At 42.7% G+C, this 26,083-nt stretch overlaps 1 protein-coding gene and 1 non-coding gene across 3 annotated transcripts in view; one reads left to right on the top strand and one right to left on the bottom strand.

Moving 5' to 3' along the window:
* The window catches only part of LOC129841422 (uncharacterized), a 52,919-nt gene extending 27,175 nt beyond the window's left edge, over positions 1-25,744 (top strand). Inside the window, exons 4-24 of one of the 2 annotated variants that reach the window (XM_055909689.1) lie at positions 615-827; positions 976-1,099; positions 3,940-4,033; positions 4,651-4,737; positions 5,281-5,397; positions 5,576-5,674; positions 5,763-5,911; positions 6,415-6,553; positions 6,769-6,891; positions 7,763-7,960; positions 8,428-9,476; positions 11,775-12,024; positions 12,666-12,755; positions 14,964-15,188; positions 19,123-19,293; positions 19,902-20,079; positions 21,386-21,502; positions 21,681-21,953; positions 22,801-23,054; positions 23,411-23,461; positions 23,655-25,744. In XM_055909689.1, the coding sequence (XP_055765664.1) occupies positions 615-827; positions 976-1,099; positions 3,940-4,033; positions 4,651-4,737; positions 5,281-5,397; positions 5,576-5,674; positions 5,763-5,911; positions 6,415-6,553; positions 6,769-6,891; positions 7,763-7,960; positions 8,428-9,476; positions 11,775-12,024; positions 12,666-12,755; positions 14,964-15,188; positions 19,123-19,293; positions 19,902-20,079; positions 21,386-21,502; positions 21,681-21,953; positions 22,801-23,054; positions 23,411-23,449 (3,989 nt within the window). In that variant the 3' untranslated portion in view covers positions 23,450-23,461; positions 23,655-25,744. Of the gene's footprint in view, positions 1-614; positions 828-975; positions 1,100-3,939; positions 4,034-4,650; positions 4,738-5,280; positions 5,398-5,575; positions 5,675-5,762; positions 5,912-6,414; positions 6,554-6,768; positions 6,892-7,762; positions 7,961-8,427; positions 9,477-11,774; positions 12,025-12,665; positions 12,756-14,963; positions 15,189-19,122; positions 19,294-19,901; positions 20,883-21,385; positions 21,503-21,680; positions 21,954-22,800; positions 23,055-23,410; positions 23,462-23,654 lie in introns of those variants that run through there. The other variant, XR_008757323.1, reaches the window with a different exon arrangement.
* On the bottom strand, positions 16,019-16,094 carry trnaa-ugc (transfer RNA alanine (anticodon UGC)). Its single transcript has one exon. It is a non-coding gene; the product is annotated as a tRNA-Ala (tRNA).
* Positions 25,745-26,083: the final 339 nt, after the last annotated feature.

Here is a 26,083-nt window from a genome sequence, read left to right as displayed (position 1 = left end):
GTGAGGGAGAGGGAGCACAGACGAGCCTTTGTTGGCTCTAGAAGAAGCCAATTAGGATGCTAGAAATCAAAGCCATGCTTACCAGCCTGGCAGCGTTTGGTTACAGGGAGACAGCATGTGCGATGTTTAAAGGCTTTACATAGTGCAACTGTGGAACGTAAGGTTAAGGTTTGTATGAAAGACAGCCATTGAGATCTATGTCCAAAAAATAAATGCTCCCAGTGCTAAAAGGTCAAATCTTGACCAGGAAGACTTTACAGTAGAGCGTTGTTCTTCAACCCTGGTTAGTGAGAAATCTATTAATGCGTCACTGATGTCTCCTTCTGTGTTTATCATTTTAATCAACTTAATCAGTATTGTTCAAGACTATGTGCAGGCTTTTGTTTTAGCCCATCGCTAAAATACAGTATGTGATGGTTAGGTGTTTAGTTGGATGCGATGTGTTGGTGTTAGGCTAGAACAGAAGTCTAAGCACCGTCTTGAACAACACGGATTACGTTGATTAAAATGACACACACAGAGATCAATCAGATACCTAATAGAGAAGATGCACTAAATGACGTGAACACGTTCGCCTTCCCGGTTGGTCAAAAGTATCCGTCATTTTTTTTTAGCTCAAGATCCCTCGCCTGGCAAAGTTGAAACGCAGGCTACTGCACCCTCCATCGGACCTGACACCACACTCCAGAGTCCAAAGACCAAGCCCTCAGCTCCCCCAATCCCACCCCCCTCCCCCATACACAGAGCTCCTCCATATCCTCCCTCCCAAGACTCCATCTTCAGAAGTATCAGTGGGCTACTTCACCTGGGCTTCGTCAGTCTACCAGGTATTGTGTTTGTTCTGCATGCCATCCAGTGTTGTCCAATAAGAAACACAAATGTAGCTACGGTGTTCCCTTATGAATACGCCCCTGGTCCACACTTTTCTTTGTCCAACCTCTCCATGACACCCTCTACTGTCCCCTCCACCCCCAGGTAGCAGAGACAGGGTGGGCAGGGCCGTGCTGGAGGTCCATGGGAACAGGCAGGCCTGGATGTCTCCTCTGCTGTCTGCCCAGGAGGTGTGTAAAGTGCTACTTTACCTCCACTCCATCCCCAGGTAATACCAATCAATCCCTAAACATCTTCGGTGATAGTTCAAGGGAGTTTATTGTATGTGATTTTGTATAGGGTGTAGGTGATCAACTGGTTTGGGCCCAGTTTCCCGAAACCAATGTTACTAAAGTTGACTATCAATACAAAGTTGCCAATGTCTTTGCAACTGTTTCAAACAAGCAAAGGATTAAAACAGAAATTGAATGAAAACCGAAATGACTGCATTAATAGCATACAGTTCTGTTTTGCAAACTGTAGGCTGCACTTTTTGTTATTTTTGACTCGGTACACATTGATCAAAAATATAAACGCAACATTCAACAATTTCAAAGATTTTACTCAGTTACAGTTCACTGTTCCCCGGACGCCGAAGACGTGGATGTCCATTAAGGCACCCCTTCACACCTCCCTGATTCAGAGGGGTAGGGTTAAATGCGGAAGACACATTTCAGTTGAATGCATTCAGTTTCCATATAAGGAAATCAGTCAACTGAAATAAATTAATTAGGTCCTACTCTATGGATTTCACATGACTGGGAATACAGATATGTATCTGTTGGTCACAGATATCTTTAAAAAAAAGGTAGGGGCGTGGATCAGAAAACCAGTCAGTATCTGGTGTGACCACCATTTGCCTCACGCAGTGTGACATCTCCTTCGCATAGAGTTGATCAGGCTGTTGATTGTGGCCTGTGCCACAATGTTGTCCCACTTGCTTCCCACACCCTGTCGTACACATTGATCCAGAGCATCCCAAACATGCTCAATAGGTTACATGTCTATTGAGTATTCAGGCCATGGAAGAACTGGGACATTTTCAGCTTCCAGCAATTGTGTACAGATCCTTGCGACATGGGGCCATGCATTATCATGCTGAAACATGAGGTGATGGCGGCAGGTGAATGGCACGACAATGGGCCTCAGGATCTCGTCACGGTATCTAGCGCATTCAAATTGCCATTGATAAAGTGCAATTGTGTTCCACCATCACCATGGGGCACTCTGTTCACAACGTTGACATCAGTAAAACACTCACCCCTACAACGCCATACATGCTGTCATCTGCGCGGTACAGTTGAAACCGGGATTCATCTGTGAAGAGTACACTTCTCCAGCGGCCATCGAAGACGGTGGAGAATGGTAGAGAAATTAACATTAAATTCTCTGGCAACAGCTCTGGTGGACATTCCTGCAGTCGGCATGCCACATGCCACATTTTAGAGTGGCCGTTTATTGTCCCAAGCATAAGGTGCACCTGTGTAATGATCATACTGTTTAATCAATTTCTTGATATTATCTTGGCAAAGGAGAAATGCTCAATGACAAGGATGTAAATAAGCTTTTTGTGTGTATGGAAAATTCTGGATCTTTTATTTCAGCTCATGAAAAATGGGAGCAACATTTTACATGTCGCATTCACATTTTTGTTCAGTATATTTCATGATGTGTAACAACATGTCTGCAATGATGTGCAAAATCTGTGATTGAATGCATTATTATTGGTTAAGCATTAGGATAAGCTTCCTCAATAGTTGCAGCGATATAAGCCTGGGGGATTATATTTCTCTAGGAGCTGATCCGTCGTCAGTATTGTGGAATAATTCTAATGTAAAGCTAAGATTTGATTGGAGAAATCTGATCCGAGAGCAGCAATGCTGTTGTTTGGATGATATCAGTATCGACAACGCATTTAGGAAACGTTCTTTCATTGTGGTGTTTTGGGAAACACGTTACATATTCGGACATTGTAGGGATGATGCATCGTTAAAACTCTCATAAGCCTAAATTCCATCGCTATCGGGAAACCGGGCCCTGTTCTGTCCACTCTTACCTTACTATAAATGTGATTCATGCATTTTTGTGTGTGTCCTTGTAATACATATTAAGAACACACTATGAAATGGAAGTAAATATTCCTACATTGTTTGGAAGTCATTTAGGTAACCCTCTCATCACTTTTTAATGCATGCTGTCAAAACATTTGACATGGATTTGTGGCTATATCTTTTCACCACAGGAGGGCAGTGAAATACCACCAATCTTATGTCTCACGCAACCCTACTATGCCCTTTTCGAATACTTTGATAATGCATCCTTCCTTCCACCCTTCCTTGAACTTATCAGCGAAACTGACATGGTTTGTTGTGAAATTGTTCAATCATATCAGTGATCACTCCAATGGAAGAAGGAAGGAAGGAAGGAAGGAAGGAAGGAAGGAAGGAAGGAAGGAAGGAAGGAAAACTGATGAACAAATAAAGACATGTCATCCACTGTGTTCTCAGTTAACCCAATAGCTTTACCCCCAGCTGACACTGGTCTCGCAGCCGGAGCTGTTTAAAAGCCAAATGTCCTCATGATACACATTTTACAATCTAATCTCTTTACACAGCTTTAATGGACACACATTGAAATTCAAGGTGACGGCTGTCTCGTTAAAACAGATTGGCCCTTTAATGTCGTCCCCGGAATGTTCCTCATTTAACCTTTTACGAGGCATCTCGTCCTGACAAACCACAATGACAACACTATAGCCCGCAGGCCATTGGCTGACTGCCAACTGTCTGGTATGCAGGTTTTTAAAGAACAGACAGACCCAACTGGTAACCTAAGATGGAGCAATTACGGTGAGGCGCGTGTGTGTGTGTGGGGGGGGGGGGGGGGGGGGGGGGGGGCGGTGTGTTCATGTGGTGCATGTGCGTGCGTGAGACGGACAGACACAGTCAGTGGGCGAGAAGAGGTGAAACCACTAAAATAACACTATCGATCTGATTGTGAGAATTCCAGGACAGTGTGAACAACTTTTAAAATGTGCCCCAACACGCTTCCCTGTTTTTTCTTTTCTAGAAAAGAGGTCCGGGACCTGGGAATGACAGTGGTGATCAATGCCAGGAAGATGCACCCTCCCTCCCTCTTCTACAAAGCCCTAATGATGGTTCAGGTTAGGAAAATATGAGTCATCACATCACAATAAGTCAACTATGAAACTATAATCCACCCATTTAGATTCGGAGATAGAGAGCTGATTGTGGTGTATCTAGTTACTCACCGTTCAAATGCAATATGGTGGAAGGTCACGCAGTTTCAGATCAGTTTAGTTCACATTATTGGCTTTTGCAAGATTTTTCTTGCGTTCTCAAGCACTGAGGTAAAAAAGACTATCAACAAAGACAACATGGCATAGATGACAACAGGTCATACAACAGAGACATACAACACAAGCTGTTGTTCTGAGTAAAGTAAAGCATCGTTGCTGCAGTTCATGATAGTTTGGGGATTGCTGTGTCCTGGGAAGTCCACAAGGAGATATTGGTTGCTGTACATGACTGACTTCACCAAATGTATCCTTTATGAATTCATAGGGATTTCTGTCCACTGCACAGTAGTCAATTATGTCATTGACAATGATCTATCATTTTCTATCATGGATATTTACCGACCATTTAAACACATCTTGGGGACACATACACATGTGAATCCCTAGAGTGAAGAACACATTATGATGACCTTGCATGATGCCTTGTCCTGACATGTTTTCCTTATTGGTCGGCCCCAAAGGAACAAGCCCTGAATGCAGTCCATAGTGTGCTGATACTGGTGGATAAAGACACAAGCCCTCGACCTGAAAGACACCCTGGGCTACAGGTCAGAAAGCACATACAGTACCGGTCAAAAGTTTGGACACACCTACTCATTCCAAGGTTTTTCTTTATTTTGGCTATTTTCTACATTGTAGAATAATAGTGAAGACATCAACACTTTGAAATAACACATATGGAATCATGTAGTAACCAAAAAAGTGTTAAATCAAAATATATTTTATATTTGAGATTCTTCAAAGTAGCCACCCTTTGCCTTGATGACAGCTTTGCACACTCTTGGCATTCTGTCAACCAGGTTTATGAGGTAGTCACCTGGAATGCATTTCAATTAACAGGTGTGCCTTGTTAAATTAAATTTGAGGAATTTATTTTCTTCTTAATGAGTTTCAGCCAATCTGTTGTGTTGTGACAAGGTAGGGTTGGTATACAGAATATAGCCCTATTGCCCTAAAAATCTGTCGTTCTGCCTCTGAACAAGGCAGTTAACCCACTGTTCCGAGGCCGTCGTTCAAAATAAGAATTTGTTTTTAACTGACTTGCCTAGTTAAATAAAGGTAAAATAATAAAAATGCCTCCTGTCAATCAGATGGAAGTGGTGACCTCTCTGAAGGCGCTGCACAAGATGGTGGAGGGACAACAGCTGACCTCTGACCTAGGTGGGAACTTTCCCTACAGCCACACTGATTGGCTGCAGTTTCACCAGGTACAGTATAATATTTATAAATGGCTTTAGTGGGCAAGAAATCGATTTGGAAGTGAACTTGTTCGCACTCGTGTGGCTGTTGTCTTTGCTATTCTGAAGCATCGAATCCACCAAATCTATTGTATCGGCGTTGTCTTGGGATGAGTCTGGATCCTAAAATCTTTTTCCTGTGTTTCAGAAACTGGTTTCCTTTGTGTCGGAGTTGCAAGGGGCAGCCCATTTACTACATAGAGCAATCAAGAAAATTGATGGTAATCTCAAAACGGACACCGCCCAGGTAGCTCATTACAATTATAAATTAAAAGTCTATTACGTAATTTTTTCTAAGATGATTTTTTTTTAACATTGCTTTGTCTTTGGTTCAGGATGTTCAGCTATCTATTCACGATCAGAAGACCTCAATGAAAGAGGTGCTGCAGGATGCCCGATTGGTCCCTTTACAGAGAGAAGGTGGAGCCATTCTGACCAGAATGAGGAGGGAGGAGTTTCGATTTACCAAGTCCGACGACTACAGGTACTGTTATTTATCTAATTCATAAATGGTTGTGATTAACTGTGTGTAGCACCCTTAGAGATGGAAAGAGGGCACACCTATCTTTGCCATTGATCGCTTCTATGTCCCACCTACCCAGTCGACTACTTGCCCTCCGTTGCATTGCCCATTCTAAAACAGGCTTCTTGGCAAGTGAGCCCTCTATCCATCTCTATGGTAGCAACCATCTATGTCAGGGCTACTCAATTCTTACCCTACGAGGTCCGGAGCCTGCTGGTTTTCTGTTGTACATGATAATTAATTGCACACACCTGGTGTCACAGGTCTAAATCAGTCCCTGATTAGAGGGGAACAATAAAAAAATGCAGTGGAACTGGCCCGAGGTCCAGAGTTGAGTTTGAGGGATCTAGGTAATACCAAGGCAGCCTTTTTTCTGACAGAACACCACTGACCACACATAATCTATCAAGTTGGAGAGGTAAGGACTGGAGTGAATGTTTGATAACGTCCACCTCTCATTCCAGGGATGCCTTGGAGTCGGTGACGGTCCTATATAACCAGGTGGAGGAGAATGTTCACACCCTGGTGATGAAGTCCAATGAATCACTACAGCATCTGGACTTCCTGCTCAAACTCAGGGAGGCGGAGTCAAATCTTAACACGGTAGGTCAGGAGGTTCTAACCTTAGAGAACATTCAGCTAGAAGTACTGTATATTGTGTTGTACATACTTTCTTCCTTGTCACAAAGGAACTGTGCCTGCTTGCTCTTACTAAATCAAGCACACCTAACATTATCGAAAGAAAACGAATACTCTTTTCACCCGGGTCTGTTCGTATGCCTTATGATGTATAATTCCATATCTTGTGTACCTTGTAGGCCAAGGCATGGTTTGATACAGAAGGAGAGCAATGGCTGGTGTTCTCCAACTCCACCGAGGACACACTGGAGAGTGTGAACCAAGCCCTTCAGCGCTTTGACACCGTCCTCACTCAGGCCAAGGTACAGTTGGGTTGGGGGGTTAGACTATAAAATAAATAATACAAATACTGAGTTATATTGTATGCAAAGAAAAATGGGGAAATTATATTATTTTATAATAGATTTTGTTCAACAAGTAATATTATTTTTCTCCAAAAACATGGGGGTAAAAATGATTGGCACCCCTGTTTTCAATGCCTTTCAATACCTCACATTGCGAGGATAACGGCACTGAGCCTTTTTGTAAATGGTTTTATAATATTGGAGAACACATTAGGGATATTAGACCCTTCTTCCATACAAAAGCCCTCCAGATCCTTGATATCTTTGATCTTCACTTTTCAATTCAAACCACAGGTTTTCAATGGGTTTCAAGTCCGGAGACATGCGAAATGTTGATTTATGTGTTAAATTAACAATTTCTTTGGTGATTATTTATGTGTGCTTGGGGTTGCTGGATGTTCCACTTGCAGCCAAGTTTCAGCCTCCTGACAGAGGCAACCATGTCCTGGTACTGGGTAAAGTTCATGATGTTGTTGACCTTAACAAGGCCCAAGGACCAATGGAAGCAAAAGAGCTCATTTACATAAAAAAATTGGGTATGAGGTTCTTTCCTGTTTATGCATACTTGACACCAAACCCATCACTTGTGTGTGTAGCCATAGAGCTCTATTTTCATGTAATTTGACCATAGCACCGATTACAATCCTAGTGCCAATGCCATTTAGCAAACTCCAGGCATTTACATTTCTAGGATGACATGAACATAGAGTTCTTTGGCCACGCGCACCAGTGGTGGGTTTAGCGTTGAAATAAGGGTGCATGGGCAGACAATAAACCTACTGTAAACTATGGTGGTGGAAATGTTGACATATTTTGTTAATCATCATAGGAGAAGAAACAGAAGACCTTGACCCTGGTGATGGAGGTGGAGAAGATTCTGGGTTCCACCAACTCCAACCCCGAGACTGAGGTTTTTAGGACTGTGATGAACACGTTCAAATCTAATATGGCCGACTTTATGTTGCGCGCTGAGCAACGGCGTACCGAGCTTGACAACATGGCACATGTCTACCGCTTCTGTGAAGAGGTTAGTTGAGGACGTTGAGGAAGACCCTGGTGCTGTCAAAACACTCTGAAAAATAGTCCAATCCTTCTCTTCCTTTCTTAAATCCTTACCTTCTTAATTCCATTTAAATTCCTCCCAATTGCCAGAAATGCATCTGACTTTTATGGAGGAATGTCAACGAATTCGAATTGATATGAAATTGACCTTAACTCTGCTTCATTTCTCCAACTATTCTTTAACCACCACGACCATGTTGTCTGTTGTAACTCATATCACGTATGAACTGAGGAACTGAAGGAAGGATTGATACATTTTTACAATGTACGGACAGGCCACCTCTTTAACCCCTAGCCACAACAGTCATCAATATTCCCATCAATCTTTTCAGAACCCTGACTCCCCCATCCAAGATATACACAAATAAAAAAACACTTCTAACTTCTCGAACACTTCTGAAATAACACTGTTCTCTGTACTGTTTCCTCTAGGCTGCTGCCCTTGCCAAGGAATGCAGGCAATATCTTGAGCAGCTAGAGACGGAGCGCTATCCTGCCAAAGCCTGTCTAAGCATGCTTAAGACCTACGAGGAGAGATTGGGTGACTGCTTCTCGTCCCGACACTTCCAGAAGATCAAAGCCAAAGCCTGCAGCGTGAGAGGCTCTAGGGAGATGAATTTGTGGAATTCCACCTGGATCCAGTGCCAGGAAGTCAGCCAGCGGCTGGGGGAGAGGCTGCAGCAGCAGGGGAATGCAGCCAACAAATACCAGCAGCAGCTCACAACTGGCGGAGCTCAAGTGAAAGACAGGGTGTTGGAGACTTGGAAGGAGAGGGAGAAAGAGGAGGAAGACAAGGAGGTGGTTGTGGCCCCTTGCTCCCTAAATCAAGCCTCAAACTCCCCTCCAGGGGTGGCCGATATGGCAAATAACTCAGGGAGGGCCTCCGTGGAACAGATGGAGAGCAGAGACAGCCGTGCTAGGTACAGCGCTAACATTGCGTGTTTTAACCTCCCTTTCAAAGAGGACTTGAAAGGGAGCAAAGGAGCATCCCAGTTGGCCAAATCCCCAGGGATAGAGGGGGAACTGACACCAGCGGTGCCCCAAGATGGAGAAGGTGGACCAGGAAGGCACCACAGCGAGACGGACCTCAAAACGGGGGATCTGGTTGCTGGGTGTGAGGCGTTCTCATGGAAACATGACACTTTGGTGGGATCCCTGAGTGAGGGTTCCTGTATCAGCTCTCCCCTGTCCTCAAAGTATGGCTCCTCCCCCTTGTCGGCAAGACACTCCCATAGTCAGCCCTCAGTAGTGGCCCTGCCGTCCCCCCAAAATCCTTATGATATCTCCCATAATGGAAGTTTCTGCTCTTGCAACTCCTGCTGTAGGACAAATGGGGAAAGGGACACTGACAGAGAAGATGGTGACCCCATAGAGGTGTCTTCAGTGTCCTTCCTTGACCCCTGTGACCCGACTGGTGACAGGACCCAGAAGCTCTCATCATTGGCCGACACACAAGCTGAAGATAATGGAAACAATGTTCTGTGAGTGATGCACCTCCCCCTCCTCAACAGCTATGAGAAAAGCAATCCCAAAATAACATGCAAATGTTTCCCCAGAAATTCCAACAAAACCAACAATCTGCAATTCAGACAAAAAAAATTGCATTGTTATTGAAATGGTTCTGGGAAACAAGACTTGATATCATGCTTACTGGCAGTTTAAATACAACTGAGTGACAAATGACATTTACAGCATGCAGTGTTAGTAGAAGGGCAGCATAGAGATGGTTTTTCTTTGGGTCTTTGTTAGATTTCAGATGAAGATTATTTGCCTGAAACCTTGACAATAACTACACTAAGTATACCAGTCACACTTTATTGGGATATACCTACATGACAAAATACTATAGTATACTATAGTATAAACAATATAGTATTCACTGTAGTGTTTTTGCAGGCTAAAATCTCCAAAATCTCCATATATTGTAGTATTTACAGTAAACTATAATATACAGTGCATTCGGAAAAGTATTCAGACCCCTTGACTTTCTCCACATTTTGTTAGATTACAGACTTATTCTAAAATGTATAAAATATTTTTTTCCCCTCATCAATTTACACACAATACCCAAAGCAAAAACAGGTTTTTAAAAATGTTTGCAAATGTATTAAAGATTTAAAAAAATGTAAATTACATTTACATAAGTATTCAGACCCTTTACTCAGTACTTTGTTGAAGCAACTTTTTGCAGCGATTACAGCCTCTAGTCATCTTGGGTATGACGCTACAAGCTTGGCACCTGTATTTGAGAAGTTTCTCCCATTCTTCTCTGCAGATCCTCTCAAGCTCTTTCAGGTTGGATGGGGAGCAGCGCTGCACAGCTATTTTCAGGTCTCTCCAGAGATGTTCTGGCTGGGCCACTCAATGACATTCAGAGACTTGTCCCGAAGCCACTCCTGCGTTGTCTTGGCTGTGTGCTTAGGGTCATTGTCCTGTTGGAAGGTGAACCTTCGCCCCAGTCTGAGGTTCTGATCGCTCTGGAGCAGGTTTTCATCAAGGATCTCTCTGTACTTTGCTCCAGTCACCTTTCCCTCGATTCTGACTAGTCTCCCAGTCCCTGACGCTGAAATACATACCCACAGCATGATGCTGCCTCCACCATGCTTCACCATGGGGATGGTGCCAGATTTACTCCAGATGTGACGCTTGGCATTCAGGGCAAAGAGTTCAATCTTGTTTTTTTGGCTAACGCCAAGCGGTCTGTCATGTGCCTTTATCTGAGGAGTGGTTCAGTTTGGTCAATCTACCATAAAGGCCTGATTGGTAGAGTGCTGCAGAAATTGTTGTCCTTCTGGAAGGTTCTCCCATCTCCACAGAGGAACTCTGGAGCAGTGACAGAGTGACCATCTCCTCCCTGACCAACGCCCTTCTCCCCCAATTGCTCAGTTTGGCCGGGCGACCAATTCTAGAAAGAGTCTTGGTGGTTCCAAACTTCTTCCATTTTAAGAATGATGGAGGCCACTGTGTTCTTGGGGACCTTCAATGCTGCAGAAATGTTTTGGTACCCTTCCCTAGATGTGTGTCTGAACACAATCCTGTCTTGGAGCTTTACGGACAATTCCTTCGACCTCATGGCTTGTTCTTTGCTCTGACATGCACTGTTAACTGTGGGACCTTATATAGACAGGTGTGGGCCTTTCCAAACCATGTCCAATCAATTGAATTTATCACAGGTGAACTCCAATCAAGTTGTAGAAACATCTCAAGGATGATCAATGGAAAGAGGATGCACCTGAGCTCAATTTCGAGTCTCATAGCAAAGGGTCTGAATAGTTACATAAATAAGGTTTTTCTTTTTTTCTTTTTTTTTATAAATTAGCAAAAATGTCCAAAAACCTGTTTTCACTTTGTCATTATGGGGAATTGTATGTAGATTGATGTGTAAAATATTTAATTTAATACATTTTAGAATAAGGCTGTAATGTAACAAAATGTGGAAAAAGGAGTCTGAAGTAGTAAAAGAAAACTGTAGTGTATACTGTTATATATGTAGTGTTTTTGCTGATTGAGGTATAATGTAGTATTACTGTAGTGTTTTTGTTTTATTATCTTTGGCTGAGAAGTGGAAGCGTTCTCCTTGAGAAAACCTACTGGTGAAATACTAAAAGAGCACATTTTCCATAACCTGTAGGTAGGCAGGACTGAATGGACAGCTTCTTTTCTATAACCTGTAGGGAACACAATTTATGGTCAATATTTGGCATGTATGTTTTATAATGTTGCGAATGCTTTGTATAAATCTTTAAAAAATCCCTATTCCATGTTTCTTGTGTGGACAGGAAGTTGCAGAGGATCATGGAGGAGCTCTTGTTGACTGAGAGGGAGTATGTACGATCTCTAGGTTACGTCCGAGAGCACTACTTCCCCGAGCTGGAGAGGCCTGACGTGCCTCAGGACCTAAGGGGCCAGAGGGGGAGCATTTTCGGCAACCTGGAGAAGCTCCATGACTTCCATCGACACCACTTCCTGAAAGAGCTGGAGGGCTGCCTCCGAGAGCCCTTCAGGGTGGGACGCAGCTTCCTACGACATGTGGGTTCCCATAGTTACGTGCTTTAACCGTTTGATAACTAACCTTAACCTTAAAGGGATATTTCACTCAAAAATATCTTTCATTATTTTGTTCAGAAGTCCACTGTTATTACAACAATTGTTTTATAGTTTTCAAGATCAAAAACTGTGATGATGATGATGATTTAAGTGAAGGACAGCACCCTTTCCAGGGTAGTGTCCTCATCACTTCACAGAGAAGTTGAAAGGAAAGTGACACTGGTGTAACAGTAGCTTGTAATCCAACTGCTCTTATACAAACAATCAACAACAATTTATTGGGGTGAGAGACGTTTCAGTCTTTTTTTGTATCTTATCTGTGATCTGCAGTCACCAACAAGTGATGTGGACCGCATGCCACAATTCAGTTCAACTAAAATCTCATTGAATCAACAAGCCGGTAGTGTCTACCACTGTCTAAAATATTCCAGATGTGCACACTGGAGATTAAACAGAGTTCCTGGGAATTTCCTAAGATTTTAATCCCATTTCCTGTTTTCCCAGGAATACGGAAAAAATTGATATTTTCTGTTGTCTTTCATTGGAAATTGGAAACGAGGCAGAAAGATCCATTTCATCCAATGTTTCAACTTTGTTGATTGGATTGTTTTTCCTCTATCCAGAGAGAGAGCTTTGGTTTGTACGCCCTCTACAGCAAGAACAAACCCAAGTCAGACAGCTTACTTATCGACCACGGCCATGACTTCTTCAAGGTGAGGACTTCAACCATCCCTCACAGTACACTAATATTAGATCAATTAATTTGTTGTGGAAGTGACACTGGAACAACCGGTTTTGCAAAGAATTATGAGGCCTTTAATAGTATATAACCAATATCATTTTCATAATCTTTTCCTATTGTACGACATTCCTACTAAGACGCTATTGAAGGAATAACTTGCATGAGCAAAGGCCTAACAAATCAATACTAAAGTAGGGCCCTGATGTATTGTATCTACCCTAAATCTATTGTAACCTATAAAGTGCATTCGGAAAGCATTCAGACCCCTTGACTTTTTCCATATTTTGTTACGTTACAGCCTTTACTAAAATGTATTAAATAAATGTCCTCATCAATCTACACACAATACCCCATAATGACACATCGAAAACAGGTTTTTAGATTTAAAAAAAAAAATGTATTAGAAACAAAAAGAGAAATACTTTGTTTACATAAGTATTCAGACCCTTTTCTATAGCCTCATAATTGAGCTCAGGTACATCCTGTTTCAAATTGATCATCCTTGAGATGTTTCTACAACTTGATTTGAGTCCACCTGTGGTAAATTCAATTGATTGGCCATGATTTGGAAAGGCACACACCTGTCTATATAAGGTCCCACAGTTGACAGTGTATGTCAGAGCAAAAACCAAACCATGAGGTTGAAGGAATTGTCCGTAGAGCTCCGAAACAGGGTTGTGTCGAGGCATAGATCTTGGGAAGGGTATCAAAACATTTCTGAAGCATTGAAGGTGCCCAAGAACACAATGACCTCCATCATTCTTAAATGTAAGAAGTTTGGAACCACCAAGACTCTTCCAAGAGCTGGGTGCCTGGCCAGACTGAGCAATTGGGGGAGAAGGACCTTGGTCAGGGAGGTGACCAAGAACCCTATGGTCAATCTGACAGAGCTCCAGAGTTCCTATGTGGAGATGGGAGAACCTTCCAGAAGGATAACCATCTCTGCAGCACTCCACCAATCAGGCCTTTATGGTAGAGTGTCCAGACGGAAGCCACTCCACAGTAAAAGGCACATGACAGCTGTGGTGGAATATTCTAATCAAGTGAGAGAGACTTTGTCATTTCTTCAGACAATCATCTTTATTCAATATTGATTAATTATTGCAATAATGAGACTGGTCCACCCAACAGTCTTGACTGTTGGGCAGAGTAGCCTAACTGAAAATGAACAAACAGATATAATATAGGAGCTAAAAAGGTTTAGTCAGGGCTGGTTCAACCCCTCCCATAAGCCACCTTGGTTCATCTCCTGGTTATCTGCACATGATGTTGTTTTACCCCCAACCCGGCTTAGTTTCCCAGATTTGAAGAAGATGAGACAATGAGAGATTGTTCTAAACTCATGCAGGCTATCTCTATCTTGGGTCACACACACCAACATCTTGTCTATGGATTGCCAGCTTGTGTTTTTATCACCAAGTCATTGTCAGCTCAAGCTATCTCTAGTAAAACCCATTTCCTTGACCCTCCATCACATCTGGAGGAAACCTGGCACTATCCCTACGGTGAAGCATGGTGGTGGCAGCATCATGCTGTGGGGATGATTTCCAGCGGCAGGGACTGGGAGACAAGTCAGGATCGAGGGGAAAGATGAACGGAGCAAAGTACAGAGAGATCCTTGATGAAAACCTGCTCCAGAGCGCTCAGTACCTCAGACTGGGGCGAAGATTCACCTACCAACAGGACAACGACCCTAAGCACACAGCCAAGACAACGGAAGAGTGCCTTCGGGACAAATCTCTGAATGTCCTTGAGTGGCCCAGCCAGAACCCGGACTTGAACCCTATCAAACATCTCTGGAGAGACCTAAAAATAACTGTGCAGCGACATTTCCCATCCAACCTGACCGAGCTTGAGAGGATCTGCAGAGAACAATGTGAGAAATTCCTCAAATACAGGTGTGCCAAGCTTGTACCATCATACCCAAGAAGACTCAAGGCTGTAATCGTTGCCAAAGGTGCTTCAACAAAGTACTGGGTAAAGGGTCTGAATACTTATATAAATGTGATATTTCATTTTTTTTCTAAAAACCTGTTTTATCTTTGTCAGTATGAGTATTGGGTGTTGGAAAAAACGATTTGATCAATTTTCGAATGAGGCTGTAACGTAACAAAATGTGGAAAAAGTCAAAGGGCCTGAATACTTTATGACTGCACTGTATATCTTCCCAACACTTTAGCAAAAACAGATAGAGCTGGGCGACAAGATGGACCTGTCATCATACCTGCTGAAGCCGGTGCAGCGGATCAGCAAGTACAGCCTACTGCTGCAGGACATGGTGAGGGATTGCGGGCCCCACCGGGGCCGCGAGGAGACCGAAGTCAGGCGTGCCCTTGAAGTCATCCAGTTCCAGTTGCGCCATGGCAACAACCTGCTGGCCATGGACGACATACAGGACTGTGATGTGAGTGTTAGGGGGTGAAGCCAATCAATCAAATGTATTAATGAATCCCTTTTTTAGTGCGGGTTATCGGCAGCTGTCACATGTGCTTTTACAGTAACCTGGGCTAGACCCTAAAGAGCAAGCAGAGGCAGAAACTCCATCTTTATTCCATATATACTACCGGTCCAAATTTTAGGACACCTACTCATACCAGGGTTTTTCTTTGTTTTTACTATTTCTACACTGTAGAATAATAGTGAAGACATTAAAGCTCTGAAATAACACTTATGGAATCATGTAGTAACCAGAAAAGTGTTAAACATTTCAAAATATATTTTATATTTGTCACGGATTCCCCCGGTACTGCTGCTCATTCCCTCAAATAGCCCTCACACAGCCTGGAGGTGTTTTGGGTCATTGTTCTGTTGAAAAACAAATGATAGTCCCACTAAGCGCAAACCAGATCGCATGGCGTAGCGCTGCAGAATGCTGTGGTAGCCATGCTGGTTAAGTGTGCCTTTAATTCTAAATAAATCACAGACCGTGTCACCAGCAAAGCACCCCCACACTATAACACCTCCTCCCCCATGCTTTACGGTGGGAAATACACATGCAGAGATCATCCGTTCACCCACACCGCATCTCACAAAGACATGGAGGTTGGAACCAAAAATCTCCAATTTGGACTCCAAACCAAAGGACAATTTCCACCGGTCTAATGTCTATTGTTCCTGTTTCTTGGCCCAGGCAAGTCTCTTCTTACATTTACATTTAAGTCATTTAGCAGACGCTCTTATCCAGAGCGACTTACAAGTACATACATTCATCCTTTTTTTTTTTTTTTTTTGTACTGGCCCCCCGTGGGAATCGAACCCACAACCCTGGCGTTGCAAGCGCCATGCTCTACCAACTGAGCCACACGGGGCCCCTCTTCTTATTGGTGTCCCTTTAGTAGTGGTTTATTTGCAGAGATTTGACCATGAAGGCCTGATTCACACAGTCTCTGAACAGTTGAAGCATTTATTTGGGCTGCAATTTCTGAGGGGGGTAACTCTAATGAACTTATCCTCAGCAGAGGTAACTGGCCTTTCCTGTGGCAGTCCTCATGAGAGCCAGTTTCATCATAGCGCTGGATGTCTTAGACCTTCATGTCTTGAAGTAATGATGGACTGTCGTTTCTTATTTGAGCTGTTCTTGCAATAATATGGACTTGGTCTTTTACCAAATACGGCTATACCCCCCCCCCCCCCCCATCTTGTCACAACACAACCAACTGATTGGCTCAAACGCATTAAGACGGAAAGAAATTCCACAAACTAACTTTAAACAAGGCACACCTGTTAATTGAAATTCATTCCAGGTGACTACCTCATGAAGCTGGTTGAGAGAATGCCAAGAGCGTGCAAAGCTGTCATCAAGGCAAAGGGTGGCTACTTTGAAGAATCTCAAATATAAAATAGATTTGGATTTGTTTAACAGTTTTTTTTGGTTACTACATGATTCCATATGTGTTATTTCGTAGTTTTGATGTCTTCACTATTATTCTACACTGTAGAAAATAGTAAAAAATAAAGAAAAACCCTTGAATGAGTAGGTGTTCTAAAACTTTTGACCGGTAGTGTATGTCCTTATCTAAACATTACGTTCTTACACATCCTCTTCTTTCTGGGTGTACCGTAGTAGGCATGTGGGGTTGGGTGGGGGATGGGGTCATCTGAGAGTAGAGGAGAGGACTGGGCAAGACAGGACAGGACAGGACTAGACTGTTGGTTATTCATTATTGTAGTGTTGGATAGGACATACTACTCCCGAGGCAACTTTATCCTTGGAACTGTTGTGTGGGATGTTAGTTGTCTGTCTCATATCAGTTCCAGTATGTAAGAACATAAACTGTAGAATAGATAGGGAAGAATAGGAAATTACGATGGATTGTGGTACGGGGGAGTGGACAGGAGTAATAGGTGGTCTTATACTGTTAGATTTTAAAAAAACAAGTGCTCAAAGCCGTTTTCATTGTGGCCCAGGGAACTCACTTCATCCACTACCAATGTTCTAGCACCCATCCTGGTTTTATTGTGACAAGACATACAAAAGCAACATTTTTATCCAATATTATCTCAGCATGGGTATAATATTGAAATGTAACAGAGTACAGCTTGTATTCAAAGGATAGAATGAGAGGGAGTGGAATGGAAAGCAGAGGAATGTTGAGTGTTATTTATTCAGATTTCAAATGTTTGTGATAAGACATACTATCGAAGCCACATTTCTGTGGATGTTTGTTTTATGGGCTACCGGTTGTCTATGTCAGTGGTTTTCAAACTTTCTTTCAGAAGACCCACATTGGAAATATGATTTACCAACATGACACAAATAACTATCTGTAGCCTATACTGTGAACCACATTTACATTTGACATCTTAGTCATTTAGCAGACGCTCATTTCAAATCAAACTTTAATTGTCACATGCGCCGAATACAAGTGCAGACCTTACCGTGAAATGCTTACTTACAAGTCCTTAACCAACAGTTAAACTCAATAACAGATTATATATATATATATATATATATATACTGCTCAAAAAAATCAAGGGAACACCTAAACAACACAATGTAACTCCAAGTCAATCACACTTCTGTGAAATCAAACTGTCCACTTAGGAAGCAACAATGATTGACAATAAATGTCACATGCTGTTGTGCAAATGGAATAGACAAAAGGTGGAAATTATAGGCAATTAGCAAGACACCCCCAATAAAGGAGTGGTTCTGCAGGTGGTGGCCACAGACCACTTCTCAGTTCCTATGCTTCCTGGCTAATGTTTTGGTCACTTTTGAATGCTGGCGGTGCTTTCACTCTAGTGGTAGCATGAGACGGAGTCTACAACCCACACAAGTGGCTCAGGTAGTGCAGCTCATCCAGGATGGCACATCAATGCGAGCTGTGGCAAGAAGGTTTGCTGTGTCTGTCAGCGTAGTGTCCAGAGCATGGAGGCGCTACCAGGAGACAGGCCAGTACATCAGGAGACGTGGAGGAGGCCGTAGGAGGGCAACAACCCAGCAGCAGGACCGCTACCTCTGCCTTTGTGCAAGGAGGAGCACTGCCAGAGCCCTGCAAAATGATCTCCAGCAGGCCACAAATGTGCATGTGTCTGCTCAAACGGTCAGAAAGGCTCTCCGAAAGCACTTGAAACCCTGGTCATCGTCAGCTATTTGCTAATCTGATCTGGGGCCTTGGCTCCTCAGCCAGGAGAGTCATGACAGATGATATAAGAGAGTGTGCAGAGCCAGAGACGCCCAGCCCTGAGAGGGTGGAGAGGAGGATCTGGTGGTTCACAGTGTCGAAGGCAGTGGATTGAGCTTGGAGGATGAGAACGGAGGAGAGAGACAGTCAGCTTTGGCAGTGCGGAGAGCCTCTCTGACACAGAGAAGAGCCGTCTCAGTTTAGTGACCTGCCTTGAAGCCTGACTGGTTAGGGTCAAGAAGATCGTTCTGAGAGAGATAACGAGTTTGTGAGGTGGTTTGGTAGCGTTCATTTCTTGTAAGATAACAAGCTTGTTTAACCCTTTCACTCCTTTTAGACCTGTATACTGCCCATGCAGTTGACCGCACTCAGTCCACAACTCTTGTTATCTCTGACCTTCAAGGCACCACTTGGCTCTGATCTACTGTGCATTGGCAACTGACCTGGCGGTCATACAGTATAGTGCAGGGGTCATCAAACTCTTTTTCAGGTGACTCACTTTGGCATAATGATTGACCCACCTGATCCAAATAACTATCTACCACATTTGTGAGGTTGTTCAGAACCTGAAAAACATGCTAGTTTGTTCCTATCAGGGGGTGAATACAGTATAATGTCAAATGTCAAGGTAGTAAAAATGGTTTATCTTACCATAGAAATATCCTGACAGAATTACAGCCCGCCCTCAATGTCATCTTCCTTTGCCTCTAGGTCAACCTGAAGGAGCAGGGGCAGCTGATTCGTCAGGACGAGTTCCTGGTGTCCTTCAGGAAGAAGAAGTGTTTCCGCCACATCTTCCTCTTCCAGGACCTCGTCCTCTTCAGCAAGACCAAGTGGACTGATGTGGGCAATGACACTTATGTCTACAAACAGTCATTTAAGGTATGCAGACAGTCAGTATACAACACAGCACAGTATACCCCAATATGAATCTTTTGCTAAAGCTACTTCCCCTGGCTTTCATTGAAACACATGTTTAAGTTATAAAAGGCCTTGTGTGACATGAGAGAGCATTATATGGAATGTCCCATTTGACCTAACTACACTCCTAAAGTTTCACTTCCTCTATTGCTTAGCAAAACGGTATATGATACATTAACACATACCCTACTTTAAAATGGAGAAGGAAACTGTGCACTGCAGATGACCTCGTCTGTCTAGGGCAGGGGTTTCAAACTCATTCCATGGAGGACCTAGTGACTGCGAGTTTGGGGTTTTTCCTTTCAATTAAGACCTAGACAACCAGGTGAGCGGAGTTTTTTTACTAATTAGTGACCTTAATTCATCAATCAAGTACAGACACTCGGCCTTCCGTGGAATGAGTTTGACACGTGGTCTAGGGTGATTAATTTCTAAGCAAAAATTAAGACGAAGTTGTACACAGTAATATCCATAAAGTGTAGGCCTTTATAGTCTTTATAACGTTTATGAAGACTTCATAAGCCTTACAAGTTGTATTTAGGTAAAAGCCATGTTGTCTATTTTGACAGACCTCTGACATTGGGATGACCCATAACTCGGGGGACAGCGGGCTGTGCTTTGAGATCTGGTTCCGAAGGAGGAAGTCCCAGGACACGTACACGCTGCAGGCCGGCAACAGTGAGGTGAAGGATGCCTGGACCAAAGACCTTGAGCGCATCCTCTGGGAGCAGGCTGTACACAATAGAGGTCAGAGGTCACCCAGCCAATCAGGTCTCTCAGAATCACCAGAAAGAGTCCTCAGGTGATCTGGTCTGTGTCGGAAAACATTTACTAAACGTCAATTGGGAATTGAGGAAAGAAGGACGGAGGAAGCAAGGATTGGAAAGCTACAGATGTAGGATCTTAATTGGATCAGTCTTTTGTTGCTGAGAATTTTCCTGTACCGAAGGAAATGTAGATTCATGATTCACATAAATGCACTGAAAAAAATGGAACAACACACAGTATTCCCTTTTCATGTAGCCTAATTTTGGCCAGCTAATAGCCTTACCACCGATCAAGCAACATTATGGACTAAATTATAAAATCCTGTTTCTGCAGAATGATTTTGCTGCTACAATACTGGTCACAATAAGATCCTACACCTGTAGTAACATTTTCAGAACTGTGATACATTTATGTGCCAGAAGTGAAGTATGTAGTAGTAGTAAAGATGTTGGATCTTAATTTGACCTGTATTGTCAATGCAAAATGATCCTGCAGCAACAAGATTTGAACCATAATGTTGCTTGATTGTTGGTTAGGCTATTAGCTGGCCAAAATTAGTTCACATGAAAAGTGCAATACAGTTAATTTAACCGTGTGTTAATGCATGTTTTCAGTGAATATATGTACATCTTGAAGCTCAATCATGTGGTGCAGAAACATTTTAACCAACAATAGAGTGATCAAATTAAGATCCAACACCTGTAGGTTTTATTGGTTTCTCGCAGTCATGTAGTATGTCATTCTCTTTCCCGCATTCCCCCTGATGTGAATGGAATTGATGGGTGAGTGCAATATGATATACACCAATCCAACACTTTCAACTGTGATCATTTGGTCAGGTGGTCATGAAGGAATAGAGGCAAGTAAAATAACAAATGTCAGGCTTCTGGCATACAGCTCGCCTTGCGAGTACTATTAACCTGGATTTTAAGTAGAAGCAGCGAGGGTCATGACGGGAAGCTCTTGCAACAAAGTAGTAAATTAAAGCACTCTACCTGATGTACTGTTCAAATACACATCTTGGAATGAGACTAGTACACAGCCATAGTATTTCTTGGGTCAATGTTTGAGTTTTGTTGTTGTGTTCCTACCCTTATATGTCAATTACTTACTAACTAAATCCTTTGCATTCCCATGTCACATATGTAAGGCCAAAATTAGATGCTTCCACTTCTTTCTGTCCATGGTAACATGTTGTGCCTTGCTCCAAGATAAATGTATCTCTGCCAGCTCATTTCTCAAAATAGGTCAATGTTTAAATGGTATTTTGTTTGCTATATTCTAGAGATTCGTATGCAGGAGAGGGTGTTCATGGGTATCGGGAACAAGCCCTTCATGGACATCCAGCCTAGCGATGCAGCCATCAACGACAGGGCAGTCAATTGTGCTCTGATGGGAAGAGGTACACACCCACAATAGAATATTTCAATTAGACTATAATTGGAATGGTTCTTCTTAGTAATAAATTAACACCATCGTAAATGTTTTTCCGAGGTCCTGGTTGAACCTCCTTCGGAATTTCTATTTTTGTCTCATTCATGTCCCGTCTTATACAATTTGATTTCATCTGGCCCTCCCAGAATCCAAGGCGTTGGCCTCCTCGGGGACGTCTAGCTCGCAGGGCGGGTGTCCTGTGCTGCGGCCTAACTCCATTGGCTCGGGGAGCTGTTCGTCGTCTTCCGGCAGCCACTCCTCTTCGTCCTCTGGGAGAGGGTCCCTGTCGTCCGCCGTGGAGGGGTACCTGTGTGGCCCGAAGCGGAGGGGGGCGGGGGGTCCCGGGGGGTACTCCCCGTCCCCTGGGGTCCTGGAGGAGGATGACATGGACCAGGAGAGCGGAAGTCAGAATCTACTGAGTGAGTGGGGTGGCCAGTCCTCTTCTGGCTGTGCCGGTGGAGATTATAAGAGTACATGGCCATTAATGCGAGATCATTCTTCAAGATGTTCAAGCATTCATAGATGATCAGCAGGGTCAAATAATAGTCACAGTGGTTATAGAGGGTGCAACAGGTCACCACCTCAGGAGTAAATGTCTGTTGGCTTCTCATAGCTGAGCATTCAGAGGTCGAGACAGTAGGTGAGAGAGAGAGAGCCCCCCCCCCTCCCTCAACAGGCCTGGGACCCGGTTCTTCAACCGGGGTAAGCCCCTGCATCAATCTGGCCCTGTAAATCCAATAACATGGTGACATGTTTTTTTGTTGATTTCATGTTGAATTCAATCCACAAAAGAAAATGAGCCTGGCTATTTTACGCCTTCTTCCAAATGGTAGCTTTAAAGGCAGAAAAAAGTCATGTAAATTGTACGAAATGTGTTTACATAAGTCTGCAAATGCGACGATGAATGGAATGCTTCATTATAAAGGTGACTTTATGGTGAAAATGTGCTTTCGCAAACTTGAGTCTCACTGCCAGACAGATAACTAATTGCATTTGGGAATGCTTTATTAATATGACAGAGGATCTATTTTATCATTTATGATTGAACTAAAGACAATGTATAAAGGATCAGTCATTTAAAAGCTCTGAGCCCATATTTACTAAGCGTCTAGTAATGTAGGAGTGCTGATCTCGGATTAGTTTTGCCTTTTGAGTCACAATGAATAAGAGGTGGGACCTGATCCTAAATCAACAGTCCTCTGAGCACTCCTTTCAGGTTAGAATGTGGACAAGTCTTACGGTTTCCCCTTCCCCTTCCTATTCTAGTGAACAGCTCAGAGTCTTCAGGAGGGAGCGTGAGCGGCTTCAGCAGCTCCAGCCACAGCTGTCACTCCGCAATTGGTAGAGAGGCGGAGGACGTCTCCTCCGTGTGCGCCTCCGTCGTCAGCCTGAAGGAGGTGCTAGCCCACAGACCCGAAGCCAACCTCCACAAGGCCAAGAGTCCCACCCGTTCCACAGAGAAAACCACCTCGCCCTCGCTCCCACGCAGACCACCAGCCATGACCAAGGATCCACCTAAGGTGTGGGTTGAGTTGTACAATTTCGCAGGATTATAATACTATTAGGGTGAATTCTAAATCAAATGCATTGAGGTGGTGTAGAGCCCGTGGTATAGTGGAAACACGGCTGGCGCTATCGCAGGTATGCCTCCCCACCGAAGACAAGGCCCGCCTTACCGCCTGCGTCTCCCTTCACCTCCTGCATCACCATCTACTTCTGCACTGTTTGAATAAAGCATAAAAATTACAAAAAATAATAATATTAAAAAAAAGTCATACACTGATGTCAATTGGAGGCTAAGTGAAAATTCACCTCTTTGTGATCTGGTAAGCTGTACAACATGAAGTGATGTTTAATTGTATTTTTTCCACCACAGGTTCAAAATGGGGCCATTGGAAAGTCAACTGAGGTTTGAGCTCTGAGTTTGGTAAGTTTGTCTGTTAATAATGAGGTCACTATTCACCATCTATAGTTGGCCTGTATTTATGTCTGGCGATTTCAAAAAATATAATCCCATAGGTTTGTTTTGTATGTAACGTATTTTACACATGGATGTTTCATGTTTTCAGTCATTTTCCATAGGTTATCCAACTACAATCCTATATTGTCTCTCCTCACAGAATTGGACCTATCGACAACAGAAGGACACCATGAACTGTGTCACTGTATAAAAGGGACTATCATATGACTCTTATGTGACAGTTACTGTACTCTACTTTTTCTATTCTTTTTTTATCTGACCATTAAAATGTGCTGTATTTCACATATGTTCTTATATTGTTTTGCAACTTAAACATCTGCGTCTGAATTGTGTTTGCGTTGTGTAAGACAAGTACATTCAACATGTAATTAACCTTAATGTTATCTCAGATTCAATAGATTACAATACAATACGGTCCCTCTTTAAACAATCTACAACTTAGCCTTTATGTAACACATTACATTACTTTTCCTATTTGGGGCCTTTCCTTAAGACTAGCAATGTCACATGTAATGTCATCATATGCATTGTACAATGTCACCCTAAATAAAGCACAGCTTTTTAGGGGATTGACAAAATAAGTTATAGTGAATTGCAAAATATGACAAAGAAATTGTTGCACGTACCTGTCCTTGAGCGTGCTCTGACCTGGAGCGATAGGTGTGAATGTCATGCCAGGCCAAGAGAATGTTTTCTGCCAAGCTAAACCAATAACACATGATCTCAGTAAACTGTGCCGGTAACCTTTTCATAAATACAGTGGTGAATCAACCAATAAATCAACTTCAACTCTCTTTTTATGTATACTGAAAAAAAATATAAACGCAATATGTAAACTGTTGGTGCCATGTTTCATCAGCTGAAGTAAATGATCACAGAGATTTTCCATACGCACTAAAGCTTATTTCTCTCGGATTTTGTGCACAAATGTGTTTACAGTCCTGTTAGTGAGCATTTCTCTTTTTCCAATATAATCCATCCACCTGACAGGTGTGTGATATCAAGAAGCTGATTAAACAGAAGTATCATTACACAGGTGCACCTTATGCTGGGGACAATAAAAGGCCACTCTAAAATGTGCAGTTTTGTCACACAACACAATGCCACCGATGTCTCAAGTTATGATGGAGCATCCAGTTGGCATGCTGACTGCAGGAATGTCCACCAGAGCTGATGCCAGAGAATTTCCCTACCATAAGCCGCCTCCAAAATCGTTTTAGAGCATTTGGCAGTACGTCCAACTGGCATCACAACCGCAGACCACGTATCCACTTACAGCCCAGGACCTCCACATCCGGCTTCTTCACCTGCGGTATCGGCTGAGGCCAATCACCCGGACAGCTTTCTTCACCTGCGGTATCGGCTGAGGCCAATCACCCGGACAGCTGAGGAGTTTTTCTGTGTGTAATAAAGCCCTTTTGTGGGGAATAACCCATTCTGATTGGCTGGGCCAGCTCCCCAGTGGGTGGGCCTGGCTCCCAAGTGGGTGGGCCTATGCCCTCCCAGGCACACCCAAGGCTAGGCCCATGCTCAGTCATGTGAAATCCATAGATTAGGGCCGAATCAATTGGTTTCAATTGACTGATTTCTTTATATGAACTGTAACTCGTTGAAAATGTTGCATGTTGCATTTATATTTTTGTTCAGTATAGATATGTTTTTTTAATGTTTTTTTTTTACATATGCTCTTATTACATGAAATATGCAGTTCTGGCATTACATTACATTTACACCTGCCATGCTTCAGACCAGAACTACACCCTAGGTATGGTGCATCACGTGTAATAACAATATTACAATAGCCAAAACTTGCTAACTAATTTAAGCAATTTGATCGACAAACATTGTTGTATCAAATGTGCAAGACCAAACATCTTTTAACAGCAGAACCATACATTGGTTCCATGCCTTCCATTCAGTAGGAAAGCCATGACAAAATCTGTCCATGATTTTTAAATGTCATGTTGAAGAGAGCTTATCAACTAAATTAAATTAACGTTAACTGGTGCTTCCTCGTAATGTGTTTTATTGGATTTTACTAGTACAATTATAAGCACAGTATTGCACTGTTATGACAGTATGGCTAGCCTCGTAACAAGTTCATAAGGCTGTCCGAGACTAATGAGCCTTTCTCACTTTGATTCCTCAACATTAACATCTTTTTACTCTTATTTCCATGTTGTTAGCTACGTTTTATGTATTAAATTATGAAACTGGTCAAAATATTTACCCTTTGTGTGTTTGTATTTTTCTTTACTTTGATAAGATAAAAAAAGATAAAAACCATTTAATTTAATCCCAAACAGAAATTGATTTGTCAAAAATGTGATACGGTGCCAAAGATTTTAAAGGAATTATCCATCAAATAGGTAGTTTATGAAGACAATCAGATGTCATTGAAATTACAGTGCCTTCGGAAAGTATTCATGACCCTTGACTTTTTACAAATTTTGTTACGTTACAGCCTTATTCTAAAATTGATTCAATTGTAATTTCCCCCTCGTCAATCTACACACAATACCCCATAATGACAAAGCAAAAACAGGTTTTTAGCATTTTTTGCAAATG

The sequence above is a fragment of the Salvelinus fontinalis genome, chromosome 3, assembly GCF_029448725.1.
Source record: "Salvelinus fontinalis isolate EN_2023a chromosome 3, ASM2944872v1, whole genome shotgun sequence".
NCBI lineage: Eukaryota > Metazoa > Chordata > Actinopteri > Salmoniformes > Salmonidae > Salvelinus > Salvelinus fontinalis.
This window is presented reverse-complemented; position numbering and strand designations above follow the sequence as displayed.